The sequence below is a fragment of the Marmota marmota genome, unplaced genomic scaffold (genome assembly GCF_001458135.2).
Source record: "Marmota marmota marmota unplaced genomic scaffold, marMar, whole genome shotgun sequence".
Lineage (NCBI taxonomy): Eukaryota > Metazoa > Chordata > Mammalia > Rodentia > Sciuridae > Marmota > Marmota marmota.
In genome coordinates, this window is record NW_026000026.1 from 56880099 (window position 1) to 56907953 (window position 27855).

Genomic DNA, 27855 nt, shown 5'->3' on the forward strand with positions numbered 1-27855 from the left:
GTTGGAGAATAGCGGATGGGTGATGGAGATTAAGCTTTTCCTTGATAACTACTTACATGGTAAAATGATGAGACATCAAAAATTGTATAATTCAGTTTTATTACACTAACAGAAACTATGGCTGTATACCAAAATCAGAATAAAAATGCTACTAAAAGGATAAGCTGTAGATAAAATTTATGAGTATAAATATAAAAACAAATATCCATACAAATTTATACATGAGGAGCAATTTAGTTTGATTCTAAGAAGACAGGCTAACGTTAGACAACATATTTAGTTGATGCCATTTATTAAAAAAAGAAATCCTTACTCCACCACTCTAAAGGGCCACTGTATTGGTATGGATTTGCTTAGGAGTATTGTATTCTGTTTTACTGGTGAATCAGTTGGGAAGTTTTTCATTCTTTGTCAAGAATAGGTTAAGTATCATTAGAATTATGTATTCTTTTGGTTCAAACTAGAATTCAGTTACATCCAATGCCTTTTTTAAAAAAAGCGAAAATTCTTGATTTCCTACATAATTTTAGCATTATCCATAGTTGCTCTGTTTCCAATTTTTGGTATGATAGTTTATACCCTGCTAGAAAATAATTTGTTCGATATATATTAAGTACAAGCTATACTCCTGTCATTATCTATTTTTAGGAAATAGAGCAGTAAGTCCGACAGTGATGTTGAAACCTGGACTTTTCTTAAGAGAGACAAAAAAAAAAAGCAAAACATTGGGAGTTAGATGGTAACAGCTTTGATTTAAAAAAAAAAAAAAATCAGAGCAAGGAGCTTCCTAACTTATTAAGATTTTAGGAAAGGATGATATTTGAGAAGACACCTTAAAATGTTATGACATTCCAAGTAGAGGGGAGAGTAAGTACAAATGTCCTAAAATCTGTTTGATATGTTTAGAAGAAAATGAATACCAACGTGGCTGGAACCAAGTGAGAGAAAGATAGCAGGATGGTGGAAGCTAACCAGATGCTCTACTTTTGTTTTTATCTTGAAAAAGATGGAAACACCATTTGAGAATCTGAAATGCAGAATTAACATGGTATGACTCTATTCTTCCGATAACCATCAAAAACCTCTCTGGTTACTGTATGAAATAAAAACTGAGGTAGATGTGGAAGGGTAGAAGCAGTAAGAACATTTAGAGATGTCTCTGTGTATACAGCCAAAAGAATTTGCTAATTTGAAAGTGAACAGAGAAGAAAGGGATAGATGACTAAAATGTGTGCCAAGGCTAAAGTCTAAAGATAGGAAATGGAGAAATTATAATACTTAACATTAAGTCCTTTTTAGGTACTAAAGGCTATGTTTTGCTTCAAATGTATCGCATCCAACCCTGACAATAGTCCTTTTCTATCTATTTTATAGAACAAGGTGACAACAGTCAAACCCAGGTCAACTGACTCAAATCCTCTATTTCTTAACTTAGCACTAAGTTACACTATCATTTCTGAAACAAATCAATGAAATATAAGGAAGATCAAGAAGTGCCAATACGGCAAATATCTAACAGAACAAAGAACAAGAAAAGAGTGTTTAATTTCTTATTAAGAGCTAGTTCCCAATAAAACAGAATTCCTTAAAAAGAAGTATAATATAATATAATCCAGTGTAAGCCTAGAAAGTCTGGCTCCAGAGTTCATGTTTAAAACTATTCCATTCTTCATTTCCAAGATATACAAAAGATCATTTGAAAATTAATGAAGAGAAAATTCATACATTGTGCACAGAAGAAAACTTTTCATTTGAGCAGTGTCCTGAAAGTTACAAAGCTCAAGAGGAAATGTAGGTAAAGAAAAGAAGCTAGAGGAACAATCTTACCTTACACAGTAATTAAGTATATAGAGTAGGGAGAGCTGATTCAAGTGAGGAGTTTTATCTTCTTCACTCCCACCAAATAGAGAGAATTAAAAAAAAAAAAAAAAAGTCAATAGAAAATAGGGAGGCTTGATTAAAGTCACAAATAAAAAGGTTATCCTTAAAAATGAGAAAAGGAATCCCAGTGCATGAGGCTACAGAAGAGATTAAAATGAAAGGTCACTGTAGGATGTTAAGGAAAAGGTACACACTCATAAGTTGCTGGTTCAACTGCAAATTGGTGCAACCACTCTGGAAAGCAGTATGGATTTTTCAGAAAACTTGGAATGGAACCATCATTTGACCTAACTATCCCTCTCCTCGTACTATACTCAGAGGACTTAAAATCAACATATTACAGCAAAGCAGCCACATCAATGGTTACAGAAGCTCAATCTACAATAGCTAAACTCGGAACCAACTTAAGTACCCTTCAATAGATGAATGGATAAGGAAAATGTGGTACATATATACAATGGAATATTACTCGGCCATAAAAAAGAATGAAATGATGGCATTTGCCAGTAAATGGATGGAACTGGAGTCTATAATGCTAAGTGAGTGAAATAAGCCAATCCCCAAAAACCAAAGGTTGAATGTTCTCTATATGTGGATCTGACTTACAACATGTAGGAAAAGGGAGGTGGGGAGGTTCATCAGATGGGACAGGTCATAGTGGGAGGAAGAAGGCAGAGATGGGAATGGGCAAGACAGTAGAATGAATTGGACATAACTTGTCTCTCTGTTCATATATGAACAAAGGACCAGTGTAACCATATCATGTACAACTACAAAAGTGACAAGTTATACTCCATGTATGTATTTCAAAATACATTCTACTGCCATGTGTAACTAAAAAGAACAAATTTTTTAAAAATTCTGTTAAAAAAAAAGAGGAAAGGCCAAAAATAGCACATATGGCTCAAATAAATAAATGGTAGATAGGAGCAGCTTACTTTGAGTGTTCCAAATTCTCAGTGATTGGAATGATACCAACTGTTAACAGAACAAGAAAACTGTGAAAATGTGGTAGGAACTACTATGTTTAAAAGAGCATGGAAAGCATGGAAAGCTATTGTAGGGGATGTCATAAAATCTACAGAGAATGAGAATTTATCAGTACTTTCCAGTCAGCATCCAAAGGAGAGAAAAAGCGTGAAAAGAGGGCAAGAAGAATAACATAGTGGTCAATCACAAATTTAGTGTTAGAAGGGAAAATGTATATCTTTCAAGTAAAGTATTTGATTAACAACAATGATAAAACTAAAAGATAATAACCCAGTCTAACCAGTGATGTATGTTAATTGCTCAACTAGTATAAATCCTTAAGAGTCTAGAATAATGTGCATATCATAATCCTGGTTCAAGCTCTGAAAATTCGATACCTATCTTGTCTTACTCAGTCCTTTTCTCTATAATTATTACTTCTTTCTAATTTTGCTCTATACTTAGACTTTTTAGTTTCTATCATTCTACTCTCATACCTGAATTCAGTCATAACCTCTACTGAAATCACTATCAATTTTCATGTTTCTGGAGCTTTTTGGAGGAGAGCACTGTTTGAAAACTTTACAAGTACCAATTACTTTGAGTAACATAAAAGCATGCTAGCAAGTAGAACTAGTATAGTTTAAATCTGTTGTTGTTCAAAAATAAAGTATGGGAACCTGTGTCAGTCTGAAACAAAATAAGTACAGAAAGTGAGTGTGTTCAGAAACATTCACAATAATTTAACAGTACAATTTTAGGTCTACTCAATCTAGTAATAAAAAATTGTGGTTTATATTTTATATATAATTTTTTCTTCTTTTATTTTGTTAATAAAACATTTCCATTTTTATTATCTATTCTAAAAATACTGGTTTCTAATAAACTGACATAAAAATAATGTTTTACCATAGAGAAGAAACACTAGAATACTAAACCTACTGGTTTAAGAATTTACAATTCTTTACCTTAAAATTCCAAAGCTAAAGGAAAATGGTTCCCTCTAAAACCTTCTCCTTCGATCCTTATTAAAGGCTTTTCAAAACTGATTCTAATTTTAGCACACTATCTAAAATTTAAATCTATTATTTATATCAATCTGAACTCACATTCAAATACATTTCTAATTCATAGCTCAATTTCATAGGTGAAATTGCAACTTAGTAAAATGTTACATGAATTAATGCTAATAACCAGAAAGTCTACTGCTTACAATGCTGAATGTCTTCTGATCAAGTTCTTCAGATTCTTCAGATATGGGAACTGGTTCACCACTTGCAGTGATATGAACTGGAGCATCAGACACTGAAGATTTTTTGGATCTTTCTTTACTTTCAGACTTGGATTCACCCAGCTGAAAAGAGAAAATAAAAACAAAAACCCAACAGCAAAGGCAAAATGATTAAAACTTTCAGAAAACAATTACTGTCTCAATTTATCCTACACATGCTTATTCTCATTGAATATTTTTATCTATTTTCTTTTTTTAAAAAAAGCTACCCTATATTGTTTACCATATATGTAAGGCATTAAAATGTGTTCAAACCTGTTTTTCTCCTTTACTATATTCCCACACATACTTCTAAAAAACTCAGTTATATAGACTTATATGGGCTGATATGCAATTTAGTATCCTAAAATGTAAATATGCTGATTGTTTATTTTCTAAATTTTACATTATGAATTGCATACCTTTTCTTCCTTTATGTCTTTTTCTTTCTGCATAGCTTCTTTTACTTTGTGTTCTCTTTTTTCTTTAAAATCTTTTTCCTTTATATCTTTCTTATCCTCTTTTTCTTTTATCTCCCTTTTAAGTTCTTTTTTATTCTCCTTTTCTTTTGCTTCCCTCTTCTCTTCTGATTCCTTCTTTATACAAACATCTGGCTCAGGTTTTTCTTCACTGTCTCTTTCTGTTTTAATTTTTTTATTTGGATGTTTCACAGAAGTGATCTCATCCTAGAAAGTGCAAGTATGGCCAATGTATTACTAACTGAATTTTGACAAAGACTAATTTTTTTTTTTTTTTTGGCATGACTATGTATTGCATGTATGTGGATTCTGAAGGAGATAACCCAGAATCCCCTTAAAGATACATGCAATGTTTATCTTCCTATAAACTAAAGTAAGCCAGTCCCATTCAAATAATAACCTTAAAGGAGAGAGAAGTTCATTTAATTGGCAAATGTTTGAAAAGGAAGGACCTTTGCTTTATGCATCTAATGTATCCACTGCATAGGTAGAATTCTGTTCTATAAGAGACTACATTATGCACCACGAGGGGAAAAATATTTTTAAAAAGTAAGATTTCAGACCTTAGCTTAATTTTTAAATGTAACACACTTGAAAACATGCCACGTTCCCATCTCCATAGAAAATGTTACTGTTCTAAAAATGCATTTTTACCTTATCATCTTCTTCATCAGACTTCTCTGAAGGCAGGGGAGAGGAATCGCTCTTTATTTCCTCTTTCAGTTTCATAGACTTCATTGCTTTATTCTTCTTAGCTCTTATTTTTCTTCTCTTTAAACCTCCCTAAAAACATTATTTTTTATTTTAACCAAACCCACAAATTTTTAAAAATTTTTCATTTTTATCATTTACAGCATTGGGAATTGAACCCAGGACCTTGACCATGCTAGGTACATGTTATTACATCCTGGCCCAGAGATTTCATTATTTAAAAACTTCAAAAATACTAAATATAAAGGTTAGAATATATACCCCACCCATACTTTAATAAATACTAGCCAAGAAATGAGTAAGGCGGGCGTGGTGGTACACGCCTGTAATTCCAGCAGCTTGGGAGGCTGAGAAAGGAGGATCTTTAGTCCATAGCCAGCCTCAGTAATTTAGTGGGGCCCTAAGCAACTGAGTGAGAACCTGTCTCTAAATTAAAAAACAAGTAATTTGAGTGGGATGTGGCTTAGTGGTCTAGAGCCCTTGAGTTCAATCCCCAGTACTCAAACAAAACAACAACAACAACAAACAAAACAAAACAGGAATGAGTAATATAAGTGGATTTTCACAATTAGGTTATTATCAACCTTGATTAAATTCAATGGTACCAGAGATACCATTAAAAATCAGTTTTAGTAGTACCCAGGTAGTTATTGTAGTCATAAGTAAACTTTTAATGGCTGCTTTAAGTTTCCAATCATCCCCTTCTTAGTGTCTTTTTTTGGAGCTTCCACATAAATAAGGTCAGAGACCTCTGGTACTACTACTTAAAGTCTAATGCATTCCAATAAAACAGCTCCCTGGCTCAACCTCTCAAAGAGTACTCAACACTCTAACAAATTTTCTTTAATCCCTATCCAAATACTAGAAAAAATAGAACTCATCAGTTTTAATATATATGGTGAAATAATTTAAAGGAAAACATTACCATATTCAAATAAAACTTTAAAGAAAAACTATGCATGTCTAGGATGGTCAATAAACTAGGTTTACCTTATACAAAAGAAAAGTAAACCACTCTTAAGCATCTCAATTTTAACTTACTGCACCAGAAAGTCTCAGAGCTTCTTTTTTCGCAAGGTCTCTACTAAGTAATTTGATGAGGTAGTCCGCGCGTGTCTGCAACTGTTTTGCTTGTGGTTTTTTATCAGGATCATCTGGAAGAATCTGAAAAAGCAATTCAATTTCAGGTTAAATAACATAAAAAGCTTATTGGTGATAGGCCAAATTATACTGTGTGCAGGTGTGAACATGTAACAATAAATACCATCAATGTATACAACTACATGCAACAATAAAAAATGTGAAAAAAGTTTACTGGTAAAAAATATTTAACCATTTTAAGAAATATAATAACTCACTAAAGTTACAAATTTTAGTATTTATAGGAATGACTCATTCAATATACATTTTAAAAAATATCTACACCACAGGAAAAATTTAATTTTCTAAGAAATGAATCCTAAATAAATATGCCTCAAAAAAAGTCCCTTGTTATTACCTTTCAAAATAAAAACAGAAAAGTTTGATTACAAATTCTTTCAAATATACAAAAAAGTGCATTTAACATTTGCTGTTATTAAATGTTACATTATCCTTAGAATCCCTTCCTCTCAATAACACCATATATATATATATAACAATTCCTGGGATACAGAGTACCACCTATTTAGAAGGTGACCTCCTGAGGAAATTTTCACAGTGGAAATCTTGACATTTAAGTTTTCCTTAATAGGAACAAATGATAAAGCATTGATATCTAAAAGTTAAGTAGTTATCTAAAGAGGTACCAAAAAAAAAAAAAAATACTTCCAGTGTTTTCCATTTTATGCAAAGATATTCGTTTACCTAACACAGTAGAATCAAATAACCTAAAAACTTAAAAATACATATTTTTAAAAACCTTGACAGCTTAAGGATTGTTTTTTGTCTTCAAATAAGTTAATGATGTAACAGAAGATTTTTTAACCCAATAATCTAAAGGAAAATATACCTGTCTATACCTGTCTTAAAAACAAAAATATAATTCCAGAAGTATGGCAAAAGACTCAGAAATCACTTGTTTAAACTTAATCCTTTCATGAAAACAAAGTTCTAAAGAAGCCATGAGCACACAACTAACCAGGGCCTTGACTGCTTTATTCCTAGTTTATTTCCATAATAATTTAAAAGATTAGAATAAATTAAAGCCAACAAAGTCAAGAGATATACAGTACCTTATGTGTTAGACTGAGGTCAGGATCCATTTTAATCATTTCCCAACTTCCATATCCATATTCATAAATACCAATTAACAAATTGGAATCATCTTCTTTACCCCAGTCTATATCAAAATGAGCTGCCTTCGTGTGGCATGGGATTGTATACCTATTATTAAAGTTAATAATTACTTCCATGTTTATAACTGACATTAAAAAATTAATTCTGAAAAACATATTTCAGTCATTAAAAATCCTGGTCCAAAAGTAGCCAACAATGCCACAAAAACTTAACATACCTTCATATCAAAGCTACTTAACAACAAAAATTTTATAAAGTAACTCACTGCTTTCTTTCTTCTGGATCTGAAGGAATAGATTTGTGCAAAGGTATTAATTCTTCTTCATGGGAGATGACCAGCTTGGCATTCACTTGTACTCCCGATATTCGGAATGTTGGCCCCTTCACTTTTCCAAGTCTCCCACCTTAATTTTTTAGACAAGAGTATAGAAAAACATATAAAGCATAATTCTACAAAATACAAAACAATATGTGCTATTACTTAAGTATTATTTATACCATTAAGAAAGGGATTACTGACAAAAACCTTACTTTCACTATATATAATAAACCAATCATTACAATCTGGCAGATGTAGATTCAAATTGTATTTCATGTAATTAATTTCTGACATTGTGTCCCAGTCAGAATACATCAGGGACGCTAAAGGATAGATTCTATTGCCTTCAAAACTGGAATTCTGTTCTCCATTTCCTCTAACTCAGGTCCTTCCTTTGTCTTGTAAAGCATCTTCTAAAACTAATAAACAGGTAAGTTAAGACATAACACCTAACTCAAAAAGTATATCTTGAAACTTTCATTTTTCTCTTTTAAATCACTCATTTTAATGTTACCTGTTCGTTCTGTTCCTGAAGAACTATCCTTTAAAGCTTTGATGCAGCCATTATGCACCAATTCTCCTAATCGTCTGAGGTCTGTTTCTGACTTATCAACTAATTCAGCATCTCGAGCAATTGCATCTAATCTGTATCAAAATAAGACAAATTTCAGGCATATGTGTTAAATGATGTAGCACTGTTTGTGATAAACCAAGTTTTCTATTTTAAGATTAAAATGTCACTCTAATAAATGTCTTATAAATTCTAGTTTAAAACATGAAAAAAACCTAGAATAATTTAGTAGAAATACAAATTGTTTACATATTCCAAGACAATAAATTCTGAAAACTCATTACAGAGCAATTGGAAAATTAATTGGAAAACTGTATAATAGGTATACAGATTTGAAAATCATATGCCAATTCTATAAAATCTTTTTTACAAATTGATCAAATTTTAAATAATACAAAAGTTTTATGACAATTATAAGTGAGAGTAAACTATGCAACAGATAACATAAAGAAAAATTAACTTAGACATTTTTCCACCATCTAAAATAATTATGCATGTATTTCATTGCATTTTTAGTTGCCTCAAAAGAAAATATAATAATCTCTATTTTTAAAGTTTTTAAGAGGAAAAAGTCAATTAATTTGAGTCTTTGCTGCTCTACATTCAGAAAGGGTTGGCTACAACAAAAGACAAAGAATATTTATATGACCAACAATTATTGGGATTAACACATAGCTTAAAAAATTTTAGTTGTTTATGTACTAAGAGGATGTAATTTAAAAAACTAAAAATTTTTCTAATTAGAAAAAACAGTGGTAAGTTAAATTAGCAACTCAGCACCTCTATGAATAAATTTGTGGTTCATAAGTTGAATAATGAAAAATCAAACAAACAATAAAAAATACATTAGTTATAAAAATAAAATTTAAATTTGTTTTAGACAACTTCATTTATAGATAAGAAAAATTTACAGACCACAATAAAAAATAAATCTTTTTCAAAAAATCTAAAATTTGTTTCCTAGATTGTTAAATGCCTCTTAAAAGCAAATTAAACAAGGTAGCAAACTAAATATTAATACAACTAAAGCAAGCTGACAGTTATATAAAATTTTAGAATTCTATGAGGATGACAAATGCATTTACCTTTCTAAAGGGCCACCAAATTTCTTATAGCTCTTGATAAACCTAGCAGAAAATAAACACTTGGTTGAAATGTGATCTTCATTATCTATTTAAAAATATACATATATTTACAACATATGCAGAAATAACATACTTATTAGTGCAAAAATAAATTCAGAGCACATTTACTAACAAAAAAATGAAAAAGGTATGTTATAAATACACAAATGTCAAAACATGAAGCTATATACCAAAGTAAAACAAGTACTTTTACACCCAGGATGAACTTAAAATACCAATGTAAATAAAACAATAGAAGCTAAATTTTCATTTAGAATTACTTTATTATTTTCACAAGACTGGAAAAGGGTTCAAAGTTATCACAGGAAGTGTCTCCAGAATAATTATCAATCATACTACACCTCCTCACATTCCAAGTGCTGATAAAAATAAGACAGATGTGTGGTATTACACTAAACAATGGAAAATAAAAATTTTACTTCAGAAAAAAAGCTATGTAGGTGGTTGATAGATGAGGAAAAATATCCAGGAAAAGTAGAAGATGAAATGCTTCTCCAAGTAAAAACAGAACCAGCAAATCAGATGTCATAAAAATGCTCTTAAGGAAAGCTAACAATGTATTTAGTTGTCTGCTAGGAAGAATGAGGAAGAACTTATCAGTCAGGGCTATGACAAAAGTTACAATGGCTTGAAAGAAACAAAACAACAAACTCTAGAGTAATGAACAATCTTTTTACAAATTTCACATGCAAAACTATTAACAAAATAAGTTGCTACTCCATTCCCCTTAAAGAAATATAGTATATTTTGAGCAAAAACTACAATTTATCCTGCATGGCTAATCTTAACCCATTTCCTACTTGGTCATATCAGAGATGGTTTGTTACTGTTGTTTGTTCTGTGGTGCTGGTGATCAGATGCTTTGGGCATGCTAAATACATAATCTACCACTGAGCTACATCCCCAATCCCAGAAATGTTTTAAACATGGTTACTTTCAAAAAGCAATCACTTCAATGTTAAGACATTAGAAAAATACAGAACTAAATTACTCCCACAAAAAAATTACTACTCCTGGGAATCAACAAAGCAGTGTGAATTTTTAATAAACAAAACCATTATTCTGAAATACATTAATAAAACCAAAAAATTTTAGTAGTCTAGCCTAGCAATAAATAGCATGCAAAGATTAGAAGTTGAACTTGCTTTTACAGTTATAATGAACCCAAAAGCCAGGAAGGAATGCTCAATTCCTACTCAAACATCATATATTTGCCTTCTCTAAAACTATCATCTTAATTTTTGAAAATTATTAGATTTTCATATTTTAGTTTTACTTTCTATGAAACCAAATTAAAACAAAATGTTCTATTATCATCTTACCGCCTAATTTCTGCATCATTAAATCCTTTAATATTCTCCCGAGGGATAGTGCGTGGTCTTCCACGTTTCTTTGGCCTTTTCCTTTCTGAGATTGAATCACTATCAGATCCAGAGTATCTCCTACTTCTACTGCGCCTCCCTTCACTTCCATTGAAACTAATCTGGAATTTGAAAAAAAAAAAAATTCACCCAATTTAGGGTAAAGTTAAGCTTTTATCTAATGGGCAAAGAAAAACTCTATAAAAACTTAGAATATTCCACAAGCAAAAGTAATTAAGCAAACAGAACAAAAAATAACATGTTAATGACAAAGGGTTATTAATAGCCTTAATAATTTAAGCATGCTTATAAATCAATAATAATCATCAGTCTTTTGTAAAAATATGAAAAGTTATTAATAAGCAAGTAATCAAATAACAACTCCTTTTTAAAATCTATCACTGTTGACAAATACCAAATAAGTAATAATAGTCAATACTGATAATGGTACAGAAAAACAGACACTTATGTATCTATCTCTGTGGGTATTTAATTGAGGGCAGAGGACAATTTTAGCAATATTATCATTGTATTGTAGAATAATTAACACTCATGATATACTGTCAAAGAGCAAAAAAATTCTATAACAATGTGACTACTATTTAACCTAAGAAATGAAATCCATTTAAAAAATTACAATGTTATATACTGTAATAATACTATTAATCATGTATCTCAGAGTGGGGAAGAATGATTCCTTATCCCTCTTTTCTACTTTCTTTCTAAATATTCACCCATTGCTGTTCTAACTAGGCTATATGTCAAATATCTATTTCACAGAAAAAATGCCATGTAATCCACTAAATGTCTATTCCTAATATCCACAGTTTTAACACATGCAGCAAAAAAATACACTGTATTAAGAGTTTTTCCAAAGCCTCTATACATATTCTGAACCCTATTATTATTTTAACCTCCTCTAACCCTTTCATAAGACTTAATGTAATGCTATACTTCCCATGCACTATAAAAGGAAATAATTTTAGAATTCACAGAAATAAATAAGAAACAACAAATGTAGTCCCTTTCAGGCCAAATTATTTGGTTCCACTACTGCTTGTTCTAGAGAAAACTGGTAGGGCATGGATCCCACCCTAACAATAAATCTAACCTATAAAATCATAATTTTTCTTAAATGCATCAGAGATGAAATAACAGGGAAATCTACTTCTGTAAAATATAAAGAAAAATAGGAGTTTAAAAGAAGAGATGAAAATTAATTGAATACTGGCTCACTTATGAAGAGCTAAGGTGACAGACTCTGAGTATCATACAAACAGGTAAAAGAAAGCAAGTATAATTTCCTACAGGCAGGGTTAGGGTATAGCTCAGTGGTAGAGAGCTTGCCTAGTACATGTGAATCCCTGAATATATCACCGGCAGGGCAACTGCAAGTCACAACACCTGCTAAAGGCTAAAAGTAGGCAAACATAATAGCATAGGACATCTAGAAAGCAAAGACAGGGTGAAAACTTGCACCCACTCTCAGGTACTTTCTCCTCCACCAGGCACTTATGAGAAGGACAGGCATGCTGGGAAATTGGAGGGAACATCCAAGGAGCAAGCCAAAAGAAAGGTAATACAGTCAACTTCTGGGGGACAGGTGGGAAGCTCTGCCAAACCCTTCTCATGTACTGGCCTAAGGGCATGAGAGAACCCCCTATTATGGTTGTAGGAAAGAAAACAAAAAAACTCTTTCATTAGGAAAGAGGTAGCTGGGCAAGGACCAATGTAAAGCAGGAATCATACCTCTGGTTCAAAATTTTGAGGCACCAAAAAATTATTTGCACCAATGCAAATAATCTTATAATTTAATGTTCTAAAAAATAAAGATTAATGCAAAAAGAAGCCTCGTATTAGAGTTTTTCCTATTGCCAAAGGATACAAGAGAGCTTATAACACTAAGGTTACCATTATATTAAAATTAAGTATTTTGTTTCTTCAGGTCATAAGAAAAAAAAAAATCCTTTAAATCCAATTTGTACAAAGGAAACTGTTTGACCAGCATAGAGTTAACCTAGAAGTCATTTAAAAAGATACTTGAAAAATCTTCCAAATATTTGGAAATTTAAAAAACACACTTCTAAGAAAACTATGGATCAAAAAAGTCATTGCATGGGGAATTATAAATTATTCTGAAATGAAAAACATTAAAATGTGAAATTCATAAAAAATCCTTAAAATTAAATGCTAATATTAGAAAAGAAAGACAATTCAGTATTTATGCTCACAAAAAAAGGAGCAAGTGAAACCAAAAGCAAGGAAGAAATGATACAGAATAGAAACACATGAAAGTGAAAATAGAAAAATCAATGAAACAAAATGTTGATTCTTTGAAAAGATTAATAAAATAGGTTAAATTCTACCTAGAATGATCAAGAAAGAAAATACTAACATTAGGTAAGTGAAAAAAGAACATCATTAAATATTCTACAAACACCATAGAAAATTATAGGCCTAGATAGTTTCCCAAACAATACTTCCACCAATAAAGAAATATTTCCAAGCTCTCTAATAGTCCCCAAAAAAGAAGGGAACACTTTTCAACTCATTTTATAAGGTAAACATTATTAAATCAAAGATACTGTAAGAAAAAAATACACATAAAAACAAAACAAACAAAAAGACCAGTCCAAGGTGATTACTATACTCCTAACAGGAAAGTTTAAATTACAAAGTCACCTGTTTTGCACAGTTTCTCATTCTTGGGAGCATATAAATTTCTTCAAGTTCCTTTTGCCTTTCTTCTTCTTCTAACCGTCTTCTTTGATCTTCTGGAATGATTTCTTCCCAGTTTTTTGAATTTCTTTCAGGTTCCAATTCAATGTCATCTTCATCCATATTTGAAAAATTGGCAACCTGATAAATTTCAGAAATTTTAACAGAGTATGTAGTATAGAAAAATGTATTCGTAAATTATAAATTTCTTAAAGAGAGAAACGGTAACATGTTAAAACCTGGGGAAAAAAACATATTATATCAGTAGGACACACCATCCTGTGCCTATAATTTCAGCCACCCAGGAGGACGAAGCAGGAAGATCATTTGCCCAGGAGTTTGAGGCCAGCCTGGGCAACAAAATATAGCAAGGCTGCACTCAAAAACAAAAACTAGCCAGGTACAGTGGCGCATGTCTGTAATCCCAGTGGCTCCAGAGGCTGAAGCTGGAGGATTGCTAGTTCAAAGCCAGCCTCAGCAAAAAGCGAGGCACTACGCACCTTAGTGAGACCCTGTCTCTTCTACACAAAACACAAAATAAGGCTGGGGATATGTGTCTCAGTGATTGGGTGCCTGAGTTCAATCCCCGGTTCAACCCTCCCACCAAATAAATAAATAAATAAATAAAACTATACAAAACAAAAATGTCTTGGGAAAATGAATACGACTAAGACTATAAGCTAAACCAGATATGACTACTAACCTATCTGCATTTACTTCTTCATTAGGGCATAGAGAATCAAACCAAATGACTCTAACAACATTCCCTCCAGGAAAGCTTCTCTTTGCCCTGCTGCTCAACAAAATTATTAGTGTAACAGAACTAGAGGCAGATAACAAACTAGAGTCAGTTAACAAGTAATAATGAAAAAAGGTAGTATATACTATTAACACGTTAAATAATATTCTACAGAATTCTCAGACCAGTCCATGAACTACCAAGTGCTGTTGAACAACAGTCTTGTCTTTAGGATCAAAAAAAAAAAACCAGATAGAGACATGGAGCTCTGTTAGAATTCAGATAAATGACTTGGGTTCCCTAAGTCCTAGTGTTTTCGTTTCTAAAGGAATACACAGAAACAGCAAAGTAACTTTTGTGAGGAGAAAATAACATTTAAAGCACCGAGAGTCTGGTAGATAGCAAGCACTCATTAAAGCTGGTTACCAATACTAATATAACATCAGCTGATATATGTTGTTTTAGATCTTTTTATAGCTCTGTACCCCTACCAAATCGTGTATATTTATAAGTATTAATAAATGGTTAACTTACTGCTTATTTTGTCTGATAGATTTAAGTTTTCTTATTAGTGATTGTGTTTCCTTATTAGTCTTCATAAGCATTAATGATAATGCTTAAATTGATATAATATAAAAAATTGCTCTAATAAAAATCAGTTAAAAGGGGCTGGGGTTGTGACTCAGTGGTAGAGAACTTGCCCAGCACACGTGAGGCACTGGGTTCGATCCCCAGCACCACATTAAAAAAACTAAATAAACAAAATAAAGGTATTGTGAATATCTACTAATATATATATATATTATATACTAATAAATATATATATATATATATATATATATATATATATATTTTTTTTTTTTAAATCAGTTAAAATTCGTCATTCATTTACTCAAATACTTGAGGGCATGCTATTTGCTGAGCATTAATTATTCTAGATGACAATTAGAAAGTAACAGCTTCCCCCACCCAACTAAGTTTATCTGTTCATAAGCAATTTGGTCTCTTAATCACATCAGCTGCTACTGGTTTTTCTGAATAATAAAATATTTTTATAAAAACAAATTTTAAGAGAAAAATTATCTTACTTATTATATAAAAGAAAAATTACCAAAATACTAGGTAACTCAATCCCTCTCAATTATATAAAGAGAAATCTACCTTGAACTGGGAAAGCAACTCATCTCCTACGGTTAAAGGTCCTGGTTCATTTTCATGAGTTTCAGCCCTCTTCAAGATTTCATCTATATCCATTTCCTATAATTAAAGGACAAACTTTATTTTAAATACATGTGAATCTTTCCTTTCTATCATAAAGTACACATTCTGAGTATACATTTTTTTTTTTTTTTTTTAACCTGGGGCTCTTGTTCTTCTCCTTCAGGTTCCTTAAAAAGTTCCTCAGCACCAAACTTTAAAATGGCTGATAATTCTTCTTTATTGAAAGGAGTAGAACTAAAAACAAATAAAACAAATAAAAATGTTTAATTTTAATAGTTCATATTTACATGGCACTTTTATTACATTTACATAGTCACCTTTATAATTGTTACATAAGAAAATTAAATGGGGAAGTTTTAATATAGTTATTTTTAAACTAAGGAACTTTTGAAGTGTAGAAGTTCATGAGAATAAATCTGTAGTGGAAAAACCAAGTACTGAAGGTACACACTCTGACTGAAATTAGTCTTCAAAAATATAGCACTTCAGTGATCCACTCAGTGATATAAAATTTTAGAAAAATGAGTTTAAGGTAACACTAAAATGGCATTTTTTTTATACTAAAGTAACCACCTTGATGGAGCAGAACCTGTGTGAAGTACAGTCTTGCCAGTTGTGTCCATTCTTTGAATTACAAGATGATCTAAAACCATCTTCTTTTTGGCCCTTTCAAGAATATCTTCTTCAACTGATCCCTTGGTAACTAGACGATATATATTCACCTGTAAAAACAGGCATGAGGAAGGAAAATTGCAGTAAAAGGATTTGTTGTGCTAACCTGAAGTGCCCAAACATTAGTATATAATCTGGAACATCCAACATGAAGTTTTCATTATTATAAGCAAAACAAATAAAAATAACAATATAGTTAAAGTTCTCCAATTTTAGAAATTTTTGAGAATATATCTTTCTATTTTACAGTTTAGCTAACAGATTTTCTTCTCTATTTTTTTTGAAAAGTAATTCGTTATTTAAAGTTGATTTAGCTGGGAAAAAAGAAAAAAAATGGTAAATTTCTAATGATCTTATGGCAGTTCCTGTGATTCTGATGTTTCATCACTCATGAAATATAAAATTCTATGAACCTCTCCACAAGACAATGAAGAAGCCTCAACTACAAAACAAAGCTTCCCAAAATTGAAAAGGACTTCCTCTATTTTTTTAAAGTCAGAAAGAGGTTCTATATGGTTGGAATAGTTACAACAGTAATGAAATATTTTGTTACAGTGGTGCCAGTTGGTTGAACAAAATCTATAAAATGAAAGTAGCTTTTATGTGTGTGTTATCTTGTAAGCACAGGGACAATATATGGCTAATATATCAGCTACTGCTCAAAATCTCATTTAAAACAACCAAGTTATTTGAAGATAGTTAAGATAACTATTCTGTCTGACTCTCCAGGTATGGTAAACTGGTTTCCTCAATAACTAACTGGTTAAATACAATAGCAAAATGACTATGTTTCCTCTATCTCCTGACGATCTTAAACAATTCTAAATACTAATCATAAAAAATATTCTAATCTAGTAAAATAACAGAAATCAGAAATACCTGTTTTTTTTGCCCAATTCGATGAGCTCTTGCCTGTGCCTGAAGATCATTTTGTGGATTCCAGTCAGAATCAAATATAACCACAGTGTCGGCAGAGGCTAAATTAATCCCTAAACCACCAGCTCTTGTAGAAAGCAAAAAGCAGAAATCCTATAAGAAAATGTAAATTAGCAAGATTTAAAATTCTAATAAGTGAATGAATAATAAAACCAAAAAAATTGATTTTGTAAATTAAAAAGAACTTTACTAATAAAATTGAAAATCAACATTGAAAATTAATATATAAACCTTTAGAAAGAGCAATAAACAATACTCCAAAATACAAATAAACCTGTTAATAATAAAAAACAAATTACTTTAGTATTTAATTATGGTAAAAAGAGGGAATGGAATAGGGGAGTGATGAGGCTTTGACTATATATGTAATGTTCATTACTTTAAAAAATAAAGGATAAGGTACATAACAAAGAATTCTAAATGAAAGTGGGTTATTCACTTCAAAGCAAATTAACTAACATGATGAAATGGTATTGTTAAGAAGAGTATAAAATTTTTCAGATTTAACAGAAAATAGACTTTTTTAAAAAAGCCATTTGTTAATAAAAACTAGCTAATACCAATAAATTTTTTAATCAAAGTATAAATATGACTACAGAAAATATAGGATTGAAACAAAATTTACAATTTTAAAGCATTCATACCTCTGATCCCTCAGCATTAAAATGATCTAGAGCTTGTTTCCTCAGCTCCCCTTTTATTGATCCATCTAATCTCTAGAATAAAACACATTAAAGTAAAGCATATACCACATTCAAAATGTTAAAAAACAATTAAAATTATAAAATTAAGTATAAAAAGGCATATGCCCTTTACTACAACTTTATGAATACGAAGTACTATAATAAAACAATGTCCAGATCTTTCTCTAATCTGTGTTCTTTACCAATGATTGTTTCCAAGAGAATACATAGTATCAGCAGTCACACTGTTCTGCTTAAGACTCATTGTAGGAGATATGTTAATGAATACATATACCTGAAATAAGTTTCATGAGATGTACTATAGTTTCATAATTTAGAAGCTGTTTTATCTCTTAAAATGTTGTTGAAACTCATTAAACTGATTCCCAGGATCCATTAACTGGTCACAATCCACACTTCAAAAAACATTGATAAAGTCCAGTGTGGTTACTGAACCAATAGCATTAGTGTCAACTAAGAACATAACAACTTAAAACTTGATCCTCACTCCACATCTATTGAATCAGAAGGGTTCAGCAAAAGCCCTCCTTCTAATTCTAATGCATGTTAAAGCTTTAAAGGCACTGAAGGCTTTATTCCAAAAGCCTGAATAACTATCTTGAATGCCTTGAGCAAGAGATTTGAATTTTCTCAGTGTCAACTTCTTTCTCAGTAAAATGGACATAACAATAAGTGCCTCCTTCACAGACTACAGAACTTAGCACAGTGCTTGACATACACTGAGTACTTCCTAAATATTAGCTGTTATTGGGCTGGGGGTGTGGCTCAAGTATTGGAAAGCTTTGCTTAGCACGAGCAAGGCCCTGGATTGAGTAAAAGGAAAAAAAGAAAACAAAATAAAAACAATGCTATTATTTTCATTTTAATTATAATCGACCTTTAATAAATTTGTTTTAGATTAGAAATAACTTGCTTACTGTGATCATGCATTCAGTGGGTGAGTTAAACTAGTATGTTGGGAAACTATGTCAACCTCTGCTTTGTTATTGTATAAAGTATTTTGAATAGTGAATGACATTTAATAATCATTTATAAAAATTCTCAGTGGACAAATTATAAAAATGAATGTCTGTAACCTGATAAAATATGCACAAACATTTTATAGAAAACATTATACTTAATGATGAATCATTATAATTATTATCAGTGTTGCTATTCAACATTGGACTAAATGTCATGGCCAATGCAGTAAGAAAAAAAGGTCTTTATAGAAAACCTATAAGGATTAAAAATTTAAAAATTAACAGAGACAATATAACTGTCCATCAAATGGAAAGCCTGAACGATTACTGCCTAAATTATTAAAATGCATCATGTAACAAAGTTACCAGCTATAAGATTTTTTTTTTTTTTTTGAGAGAGAGAATTTTTTTAATATTTATTTTTTAGTTTTCGGCAGACACGACATCTTTGTTTGCATGTGGTGCTGAGGATCAAACCCGGGCCGCACGCATGCCAGGCGAGTGTGCTACCGCTTGAGCCACATCCCCAGCCCCAGCTATAAGATTAATAACCAAAATCAATGGTATTTTTGTAAGGCAGCAGAAAATAGCTAGATAATAATAAACCTAAAAGGTACTAGAGTTACAATAGTAAAACCAAAAACTCAGGAACTGAGATTATAATAAATGTATGTAAAAACATGTTTCTGGTTGATACTGGTTTGGGTCACTGAATGCAATTCTTATAACAAAGCAAACATTAAACCAGGCTGCCATTTTAGTGAAGTTTCAGAAAGGAGTAAAGGTATAAATACGTCCCTTTCAAAAATATTTTCAATAATCTGTTTTTTTTTAAAACCCACCTGTATCCCATTTTCCGAATAACTAGTGTTAAGAATTCCTGAACCTTTGCAGATTTTTGCAATGTAGATTAGTGTGTTTCTAAAATTTTTGCACCGTTTATTTATTATTCAGTTCATTTAGACCTACTAAGTTAGTTACCATGAATTTACCTACCATTCAGATTCTACCATTTCTTCCTTTCTCATGTATGTTCTGAAAAGTTTCTACCCACCAAGCCCCCAAGCACTATACTGCTATTTGAGTGACTTTCTAGAAGAACGAAGAAATAAGTGTGTGTGTTCAATTCACCATTTTTACAAGAGGCTCACTCTGTGAGTATATCTCCCAAGGAAAACAGATATTCACTTGGTATTTACTTGGTACCTGACAATGCCCCCCGCTTTTTTTCCAACAACCAGTGAACAGCAATCACATCAACTGGCTTAGCATGTAGACAACTTTACTTAACTGGGTTAAGGGAATTATCAAAGAATGACTGAGTCAGAGTCAAGTAGGACAAAGGGCACCAAGGCAATATGAAAAGACTGCTTTTTGTGGCCTGATTAAATGTGACCTTCCTCTTGAGAGTACAGAAGAAAATCCAAGGTGCCCTACGAGCTCTAACATAAGGAGAATGCCAATGGTTTATAAGGAAAAATAAACTAGGTATGACAGCAGTTATTTATTTAAAAAAACTTTTTTTTCTTTTTTTTTTTTTTTTGAGAGAGAGAGAATGAATTTCAATATTTATTTATTTTTTTAGTTTTCGGAGGACACAACATCTTTCTTTGTATGTGGTGCTAAGGATTGAACCCGGGCTGCATGCATGCCAGGCAAGCGCGCTACCGCTTGAGCCACATCCCCAGCCTGACAGCAGTTATTTATGACATGCCTTTTAGATTTCTTTTTTTTTGCAAATGATGTTTAATATACACTGCTTGCTACTGACAGTTTTTTCAGGTTTTTCATTTCACATGTAGCTCAAAGTGATTGTTCATAATTGACATAATTTTAAAAATACTTTCTGAAAATGTTACTTTTAAAAAGATAATGGTTATAAGAACTTTTAGTTTCACTATACATATTTCTAACTTTAAAAAGAAAAACCTGAAGAACTGAGATTTTGGCTCAGTGGTAAAGCGCTTGCATGGGGCCTTCGGTTCAATCCTGAGCACCACATAAAAATACATAACATAAAGCTATAAAAAAAAAAAAGAAAGGAAAAATCTGAGAAAAACACTTAAAATTACAACTAGAAAGCCCATAAGGATAGTGGTACATCATCTATTGTGGCATGGTCTCAAACAAAAAAAGTTAAAAGTAATTCTCTCCAGGAAATGATTTAGAACAAGAAGGAATTGATGGTAAAGAACTGCTTACAAGCAATTCTGTACTATTTTTTCCATTTGACCATGTACACAAAATAATTTATTTAAAAATATACCAGAGCAAGGCTAGAGGAGGAATGGAAAGGCAAGGAGTAGCTAAAGGATACAGAGTTTCTTTCTGAGGTGATACAAATGCTCTAAAACTGACATGGTAATGGTTGTACAAATCTGTAAAATATGCTAAAAAAGCAGTGAATGGTATATTTTAAGTGGAATATGGAAATTACATATCAAAGTGGTTTTAAAAACCCTCAAATACTGGTACTCTTCTACTATTCCCCTTAAAAAATGACTATATATTTTTCAATCTTGTTCATATCAACAAAAACCTGTCCTTCACAGCATTTACCATAGGGATAATGTTTATGTTCATTTGTAACTACCTATACTTTAATGTCTGTCTCCCACATCAGATTATGAATTCCAACAGAGAAGGGATTATGTGTAGTGAGTCTCTTACTTCTCCTATTTTACTATTAGCACAAAATACATACTATTTACTAACTGTACATACTGAATGTTAACTATGTTTCTGGCACTATTTATAAAAATGCTGTAAGGATTAAATATATTTAAGTATTGAGAAGAGCACCTGACTCTAATATCCACCTATTACAGTTTTCAAAATCTAAAGCAAGCATAAGAGACTGAATTAAAAGGAAATTAAAGAAAGAAAAAGTGCTTTGTTGGTAAATATAAGGGAAAAGAAAAAGGGAATTATGACAAGTATTTTTTTAAAAACATATTTCTTCAAAGGCTAATACATTTTATGTAAAAATCCACTTCATTTACAAAATAATTTCCAAGTTAATTCTGTAAAATAAACTGAGGAATTAGATGAAACTTAAAAATGATAAAGAAATACTCACTTGAAAGGGGAATTGGCGATATTTTAAATATTCTGCAAGTATATCTAACATCCGCACCATTTGAGAAAAAATGAGAACGCGATTGCCTCGTTCTCTTAGGCGAATTAACAGCTTGTCAAGAAGAATCAATTTTCCGCTACTACGAATTAAGTGCTAAGGATACAATAAATTTAAACTGTTACAACACAGTAAAAGAAGCAAATGGAAAAAAAAAAAACCACTTTCATTATTTTCAATTGAGATTGTGTATTTTCATAATGGTCTAAAAACAATTTCAGTTTTCAAAATTTTCTAGAACCTTTACCATTTTGCTATATTACATTAATTAAAATTGTCCCTTACCATTTAGCACATGGATTCTTTTATTTTTAGGAAGGAGTAAGAACTGTTTCGCTCTATTTGCTAGTTGTCATATACTATTTCTCCAAAATCTTAGCCAAAAACAGATGAAGAGCAATCCAACATTTAAATGAATAAGCAAATGTATTATACATTAGTATCTGATCCTGGTCCCCCAATGTACTACTTTGACTGGATTACAGATATGCTCTCATATTTTTAAATTTATCTTCCAGAAATAATGGAAAAAGGGAGGCTCTGGTGTTAAGATATTCTTTGGATTACTATTTGCAAATTCACAAATTCAGCATAATCATTTTTTCATAATTATGAATGCACTAATAGATTTTTTGCTGGGTAAATTACTATAATACATAGTTTGAGAAATATGTTTATAAAACTGATCAAAATAATGATATATTAAAATTTTAAGTATTTTTATAATGACTAAAAAGTACTCAAGACTATTATTAAAGTAAAACATTAACCAATGAGAATTTCTAACCAATATATTACGTAAGGCACTACACCATTTTCAGTTAAATTTAAATTAACATTCCTAGAATTTTGCTTTACCACAAAGTAATAGTCAAAAATTCTTACTTGTAAGGCCTCCTGTTTATTATAGAATTCATTATTATCTGGTGGTTTAATGAGGTAGCAATGGTTACAACATTTCTTTAGCTCCATCATAATGTTCAAAAAGCCTGAGGTACTGCCCTTGGAACCTTTGCTGAGGGCTTTGTAGTTCCTAGTTAAAATCCATCTTGAAAAAAAAAAATTATGAAAATGATGTTTAACAGAACAATAACAAGATGAACTCTGAAACCTTAAAAAAAGAAACATAGTACAAGCAAAATTGTACTATTATGAAATTCACAACTGGATATACCACGGACTGAATCTCATTCATAAGACTCATGGGACTCTTTGTTATGTTAATCATTAACTGTACATAGAAAAGGCTTTATGTAACATTGTATGGGATAGTGTATTATAATAGGGATAGTGTATTAATCCTCCCACTCCAATATTTGCTACAAAGATGGCCAACTGTATCATCTACTTGAACCTTCTTACAGTTTTACTGCCTTAGACAGCTTCTGAAATTAGACCTTTTACTCACACCTAAAAGAAACCTCATAATACCTGGTCTCAGTTAGCCACATTGCCTTCTCTAAATTACATTTACACAAAAATATGCAACTTACAGAAGAACTTTTGGTGCTACTAGTCCAAACTACATAAAACATTTCCTTTTTACCATTTATTTAGCACATGGATTCTTTTTTCCATCTTTTACTTTCTTATTCCATCTTTTACTTTCTTCCTTTCTTATAAAATTCATCTTTAAAGAGCTGTGAAAATCCCAAACTATCTAGTTTATATATTTTTTACTAGCCTTCTTTACCACCAGTTATTTAGTATCTCCCTGCATCGGGCTAAAAAGCAAAATAAAACCCAGGGACAATGCTCAATGCTAGAAGAGGTAATAAAGGCTAAAAGACTTTTTTTTTTCTTCCAAAAAGAATTTCTAAAACCTTTAACATACATTTATGGCAGTAATTTAGTATCTTAGTTAATGAAACGTACCTGGAAGAATCTAATGTTCAAGTTTAATGATATATGACTAGCACTGAGAATTAGAAGAAATTGTATCTTCTGTCTACTTTTCCTTATATTTCCAAATTTTCCATAAACATTCTTAAAAAACAACTCCATACCAGAATTAGAATATTATCATTTGCACTACAAAACATACTCATCATAAATTAAAAATCTGAATCTAGGGCTGAAAAGTTATGGCTCTTCTACAACCCTAGGGCTGGGGTTGTAGCTCAGTGTGGTACAGAGCTTGCCTGGCATATGTGAGGTACTGGTTCGATTCTTAGCACCTTATATAAAGAAGTAAAATAAAAGTCCATAAACAACTAAAAAACAAACAAACAAACAAAAAAACACCTGACTTTGAACAAGGAGCTATCTCCCAACACACAGAAAATAAGATATTTTAAACTATTTTATGGAGAGTACTATACAAAATCTACACTGGAAAAATTCTATAGAATAACTTTTTCTTATCATATAAGTTTTAGGGAAAAAAAAAAAAGAAGGGGGAGCCCTATAGATAAATGGATGTATTTCAATCCTGATTGAATTAAACTTAAAAAGCAAAGTTTGGGACAATAGATTAAAAAAATTTAAACATCATATCCAATGCTAATAAAGAAACTATTATTAAACTTTCAAGTGGAATACTAGAACTTGTTTATTAATCAATTATAAGAGAAACACGGAAAAAACATGAGTGGATGAAACTACTGTACCTCTCTGATTTGCCTCAAAAGAATATGAAGTAGGAGAAATGAGGATGGCTAGCAATGAAGCAAGAGTAGTTATGAGTCAAAAATTAAGCTGAAAGGTACATGGAAGGAAAATTTGTTGTAGCTTAGATATGTGGCATTCCTCCAAAAGCTCATGTCTGAGACACAATGCAAAAAGTATAGAGGTGAAATGATCAGATTTTAAGAACCTAATCAGTACATTAATGCCCTGATTGGGATTAACTGGGTGGCAACTACAGGCAGGTATTGTGTGACTAGAGAAAGAAGTAGATCATTGGGAGTATTGTGAGGGGAGCAATCTCTTTATCTGCTTTCCTCCACCTCCTGTCTTACTTCATCAGTCATCTATGAACTGTGACGTAGGAAACTCTAAGCCCCCAAATAAACTTTTCCCACTCTAATTGTTCTTGTCAGATTTTTTGGTCACTGTGACAAAAAGCTAACTAAAATAATTTTATTACCCTATTTTTGTGTATCTTTGAAATTTTCCCTAGTTAAAACCTACAACTTTTGTAATAAGTATAATTTTAAGAGCATGATACTTAGACTTGAAACAGATGAAGCAATGTGCTTTATTTTATGCAATTAAATATTTAAGCAGATGACAGGACATTTGATTCTTTAAATAAATGGTACTATATAGATTTTGACATGCAAAATATACACAAAAAGTTATGGCTCTTCTTCATAAAGCAGGGGGGCCTAAAATTTTGTCTTAATTTTTTTTAAACCTCCATCTGTCAATTCTTATAATTATAATACCTTAATATCATGGAAACCCTAACACTTAAAAAAATTATGTAACAGTATAACATCTAGAAAAGAAACAAAATGACCTGTTAGAAGATGATTCAGTCTTACATTACCCACAGTTTGAAGGTGCCATTATATCTCTTTCTCTATGCCCCATTATGTCATAAGACAAACCCCATTCTAAAATTCAAGAGTTGGTACCCTTAAGGATCCTATTTGTGAGGAGGGTGGGAACACCAAGACAAAAACATGGAAGTCAACCAGAATTAAATATTTGAAACAGGTGTTCTGTGTACAGCTTACTTGTAATATTGTTTCTGTAAAGCACTCATTTCCATTCTTAAAATCTGCTCAACCTTGGCAGGAAGAGATTTTTCTACATCTTTCTTAACTCGGCGTAACAGAAATGGCTCCAGTTCTTTGTGGAGGCTTGCATAACCATACTCTCTCCCTTTCCCATGTTCTTCTTCAAAATCTTCCCAGGAAGAAAACCTTTAAAATTTTAAATAATGGAACAATAAAAAAAAAAAAAAAAAAGTGGATGAGATTTTCCAGGGTAGTCGTAAGAATTTTCCTCCCTTCAATTGTATATACTTATAAAAGTAAAATATGAGTTTTATAAGTCATGATTCCCTTTGAGCTTAAATCAGAAGTATTTAAGTATGAAAGCAATTATTACTGAAGTATTTCTCACAAATAAAAATTTAGCCAGGTATCGTGGTACATGCCTGTAATCTCAGAGGCTAGGGAGGCTGAGGCAGGAGAATTGTGAGTTCAAAGCCAGCCTCAACAGCCCTGTATCTAAATAAAATATAAAAAAGGACTGGGGATGTGGTTCAGTGGCTAAGCACCCCTGCGTTCAATCCCCAGTACCAAATAAATAAATACATACATTTAAAGCTATGAATCTATTATTAAAAAATGTGCATGCTCCCATCACAAAGTTATTTAACTTTTTCTAGTCTATTTTTCCTTTTTTGTAGAATGGGATTATCAGCAGCTTGTTGTTCTTTTTACTACTACAACTCAGTATGAAGAACAGTACTATTTTGATTTTCAAGCAAGGTATATTTTGAGCATGGGTAAATCAATTGTTGTAATTTATTATACATGGCTATGTACAAAAATTTAAAAATTAAAATGCCACAAACCCCAAATAGTATCTCACCCCATCTCCTTTTATTCTTCTCAATAATCTGTGAAACAATGTTTTAGAGCAATAAAACCACTAACTGATTTTTATTACCTGCATTAATTTTTTTCCATCCAACATTAGCATACAAAATCATGACTAAAATTGTATGTCCCAAATTAGTCTTACTTTTCTGGCATAATGAAATGTAGTAATGACCACAGCTCTTTGAGGGAGTTTTGTAGAGGAGTTCCAGTAATAAGCAGACGGTGATTCGATTTAAAATCTATTAAAGTTTTATAAAGAAGGGAGTCATCATTTTTTAGTCTATGTGCTTCATCAACACCTATGAATGCCCAATTCAAACCACCAAGGAATGCCTTAAAAGAAACAAAAGAGCACAGTTAATATTGAGAAAAAAATGGAATTTAAATTTAGTATTCCTCTTTGATGTGAATTCAGGTTAAAACAAACTAAATTAAAAATACATTCTGTCTAATTTCCAAATAGAAAAATAATTTTTATTTCAAGATTTACTGGAGTCTTTAAATCAAGTAACACTTCATACTAAATGTTTTTTCTATGACTAATTTAACCATTAGACAGGAGCAAATATCAGGTTGAAATTTATACTAGCTTATATAATGATGAGAAAGGAAAAACTAATAATACCATTTAGAACTTTACAAGATTTTAAATCTTGGTGGTGGTGCACACCTGTAATCACAGTGGCTCGGGAAGCTGAGACAGGATGATCGCAAATTCAAAGTTAGCCTCAGCAACATACACAGGCCCTAAACAACCTAGGGAGACCCTCCCTATCTCAAAAAAATAAATAAATAAAAGGGCTAGGGATGTGGCTCGTTGGTTGAGCACTAAACAAATCCTAAGTCCAATGAAGGTCTCCATTAATGTCAATTTGGAACAGTGTCTTATTCCAACTGCAGGTATTATTTACTACTTGACTTTTATGTACTATATAGATCTCTATCCAATATATAAATTTAGAACTCTAACAGGCCTGATTCTGCTGCTTAATAACTGTGTGATCTTAAGACAATTTCATTAAATTCTAGGAGACTCAATATTTCTATTCAATAAAGTAGAAACAACAAATAGAATGTAGAAGAGAGAATTTATTGACACAGTAGCTGTAAAGCAATTAATACAGTGCTTCATAAAGTGGTAGTTTCATCGTGTTAAGCATCATTCTCCTCTCTAAAATGCTTACAAATCAACAGACACTACAAACTGGTTTAAGTGAAGAGTTGG

The 27855-nt window shown here is 31.5% G+C and overlaps 1 protein-coding gene across 5 annotated transcripts in view; it reads right to left on the bottom strand.

Annotated features, from left to right (window-relative positions):
- Positions 1-27855, bottom strand: part of Chd1 (chromodomain helicase DNA binding protein 1) — a 77498-nt gene that overhangs the window by 19032 nt on the left and 30611 nt on the right. For 2 of the 5 annotated variants that reach the window (XM_048811482.1, XM_048811479.1), the window contains exons 13-31: positions 26773-26963; positions 25755-25943; positions 22957-23119; positions 22015-22167; positions 17914-17985; positions 17214-17362; positions 16235-16387; positions 15799-15895; positions 15602-15697; positions 13666-13842; positions 10945-11105; positions 9563-9604; positions 8421-8551; positions 7853-7991; positions 7524-7674; positions 6352-6474; positions 5254-5382; positions 4543-4806; positions 4064-4204 (exon numbers count right to left, since the gene is read on the bottom strand). In XM_048811482.1, coding sequence (XP_048667439.1) covers positions 4064-4204; positions 4543-4806; positions 5254-5382; positions 6352-6474; positions 7524-7674; positions 7853-7991; positions 8421-8551; positions 9563-9604; positions 10945-11105; positions 13666-13842; positions 15602-15697; positions 15799-15895; positions 16235-16387; positions 17214-17362; positions 17914-17985; positions 22015-22167; positions 22957-23119; positions 25755-25943; positions 26773-26963 — 2721 coding nt within the window. Of the gene's footprint in view, positions 1-4063; positions 4205-4542; positions 4807-5253; positions 5383-6351; positions 6475-7523; positions 7675-7852; positions 7992-8420; positions 8552-9562; positions 9605-10944; positions 11106-13665; positions 13843-15601; positions 15698-15798; positions 15896-16234; positions 16388-17212; positions 17363-17913; positions 17986-22014; positions 22168-22956; positions 23120-25754; positions 25944-26772; positions 26964-27855 lie in introns of all 5 variants that reach the window. The other 3 variants (XM_048811480.1, XM_048811481.1, XM_015483900.2) reach the window with 3 other exon arrangements.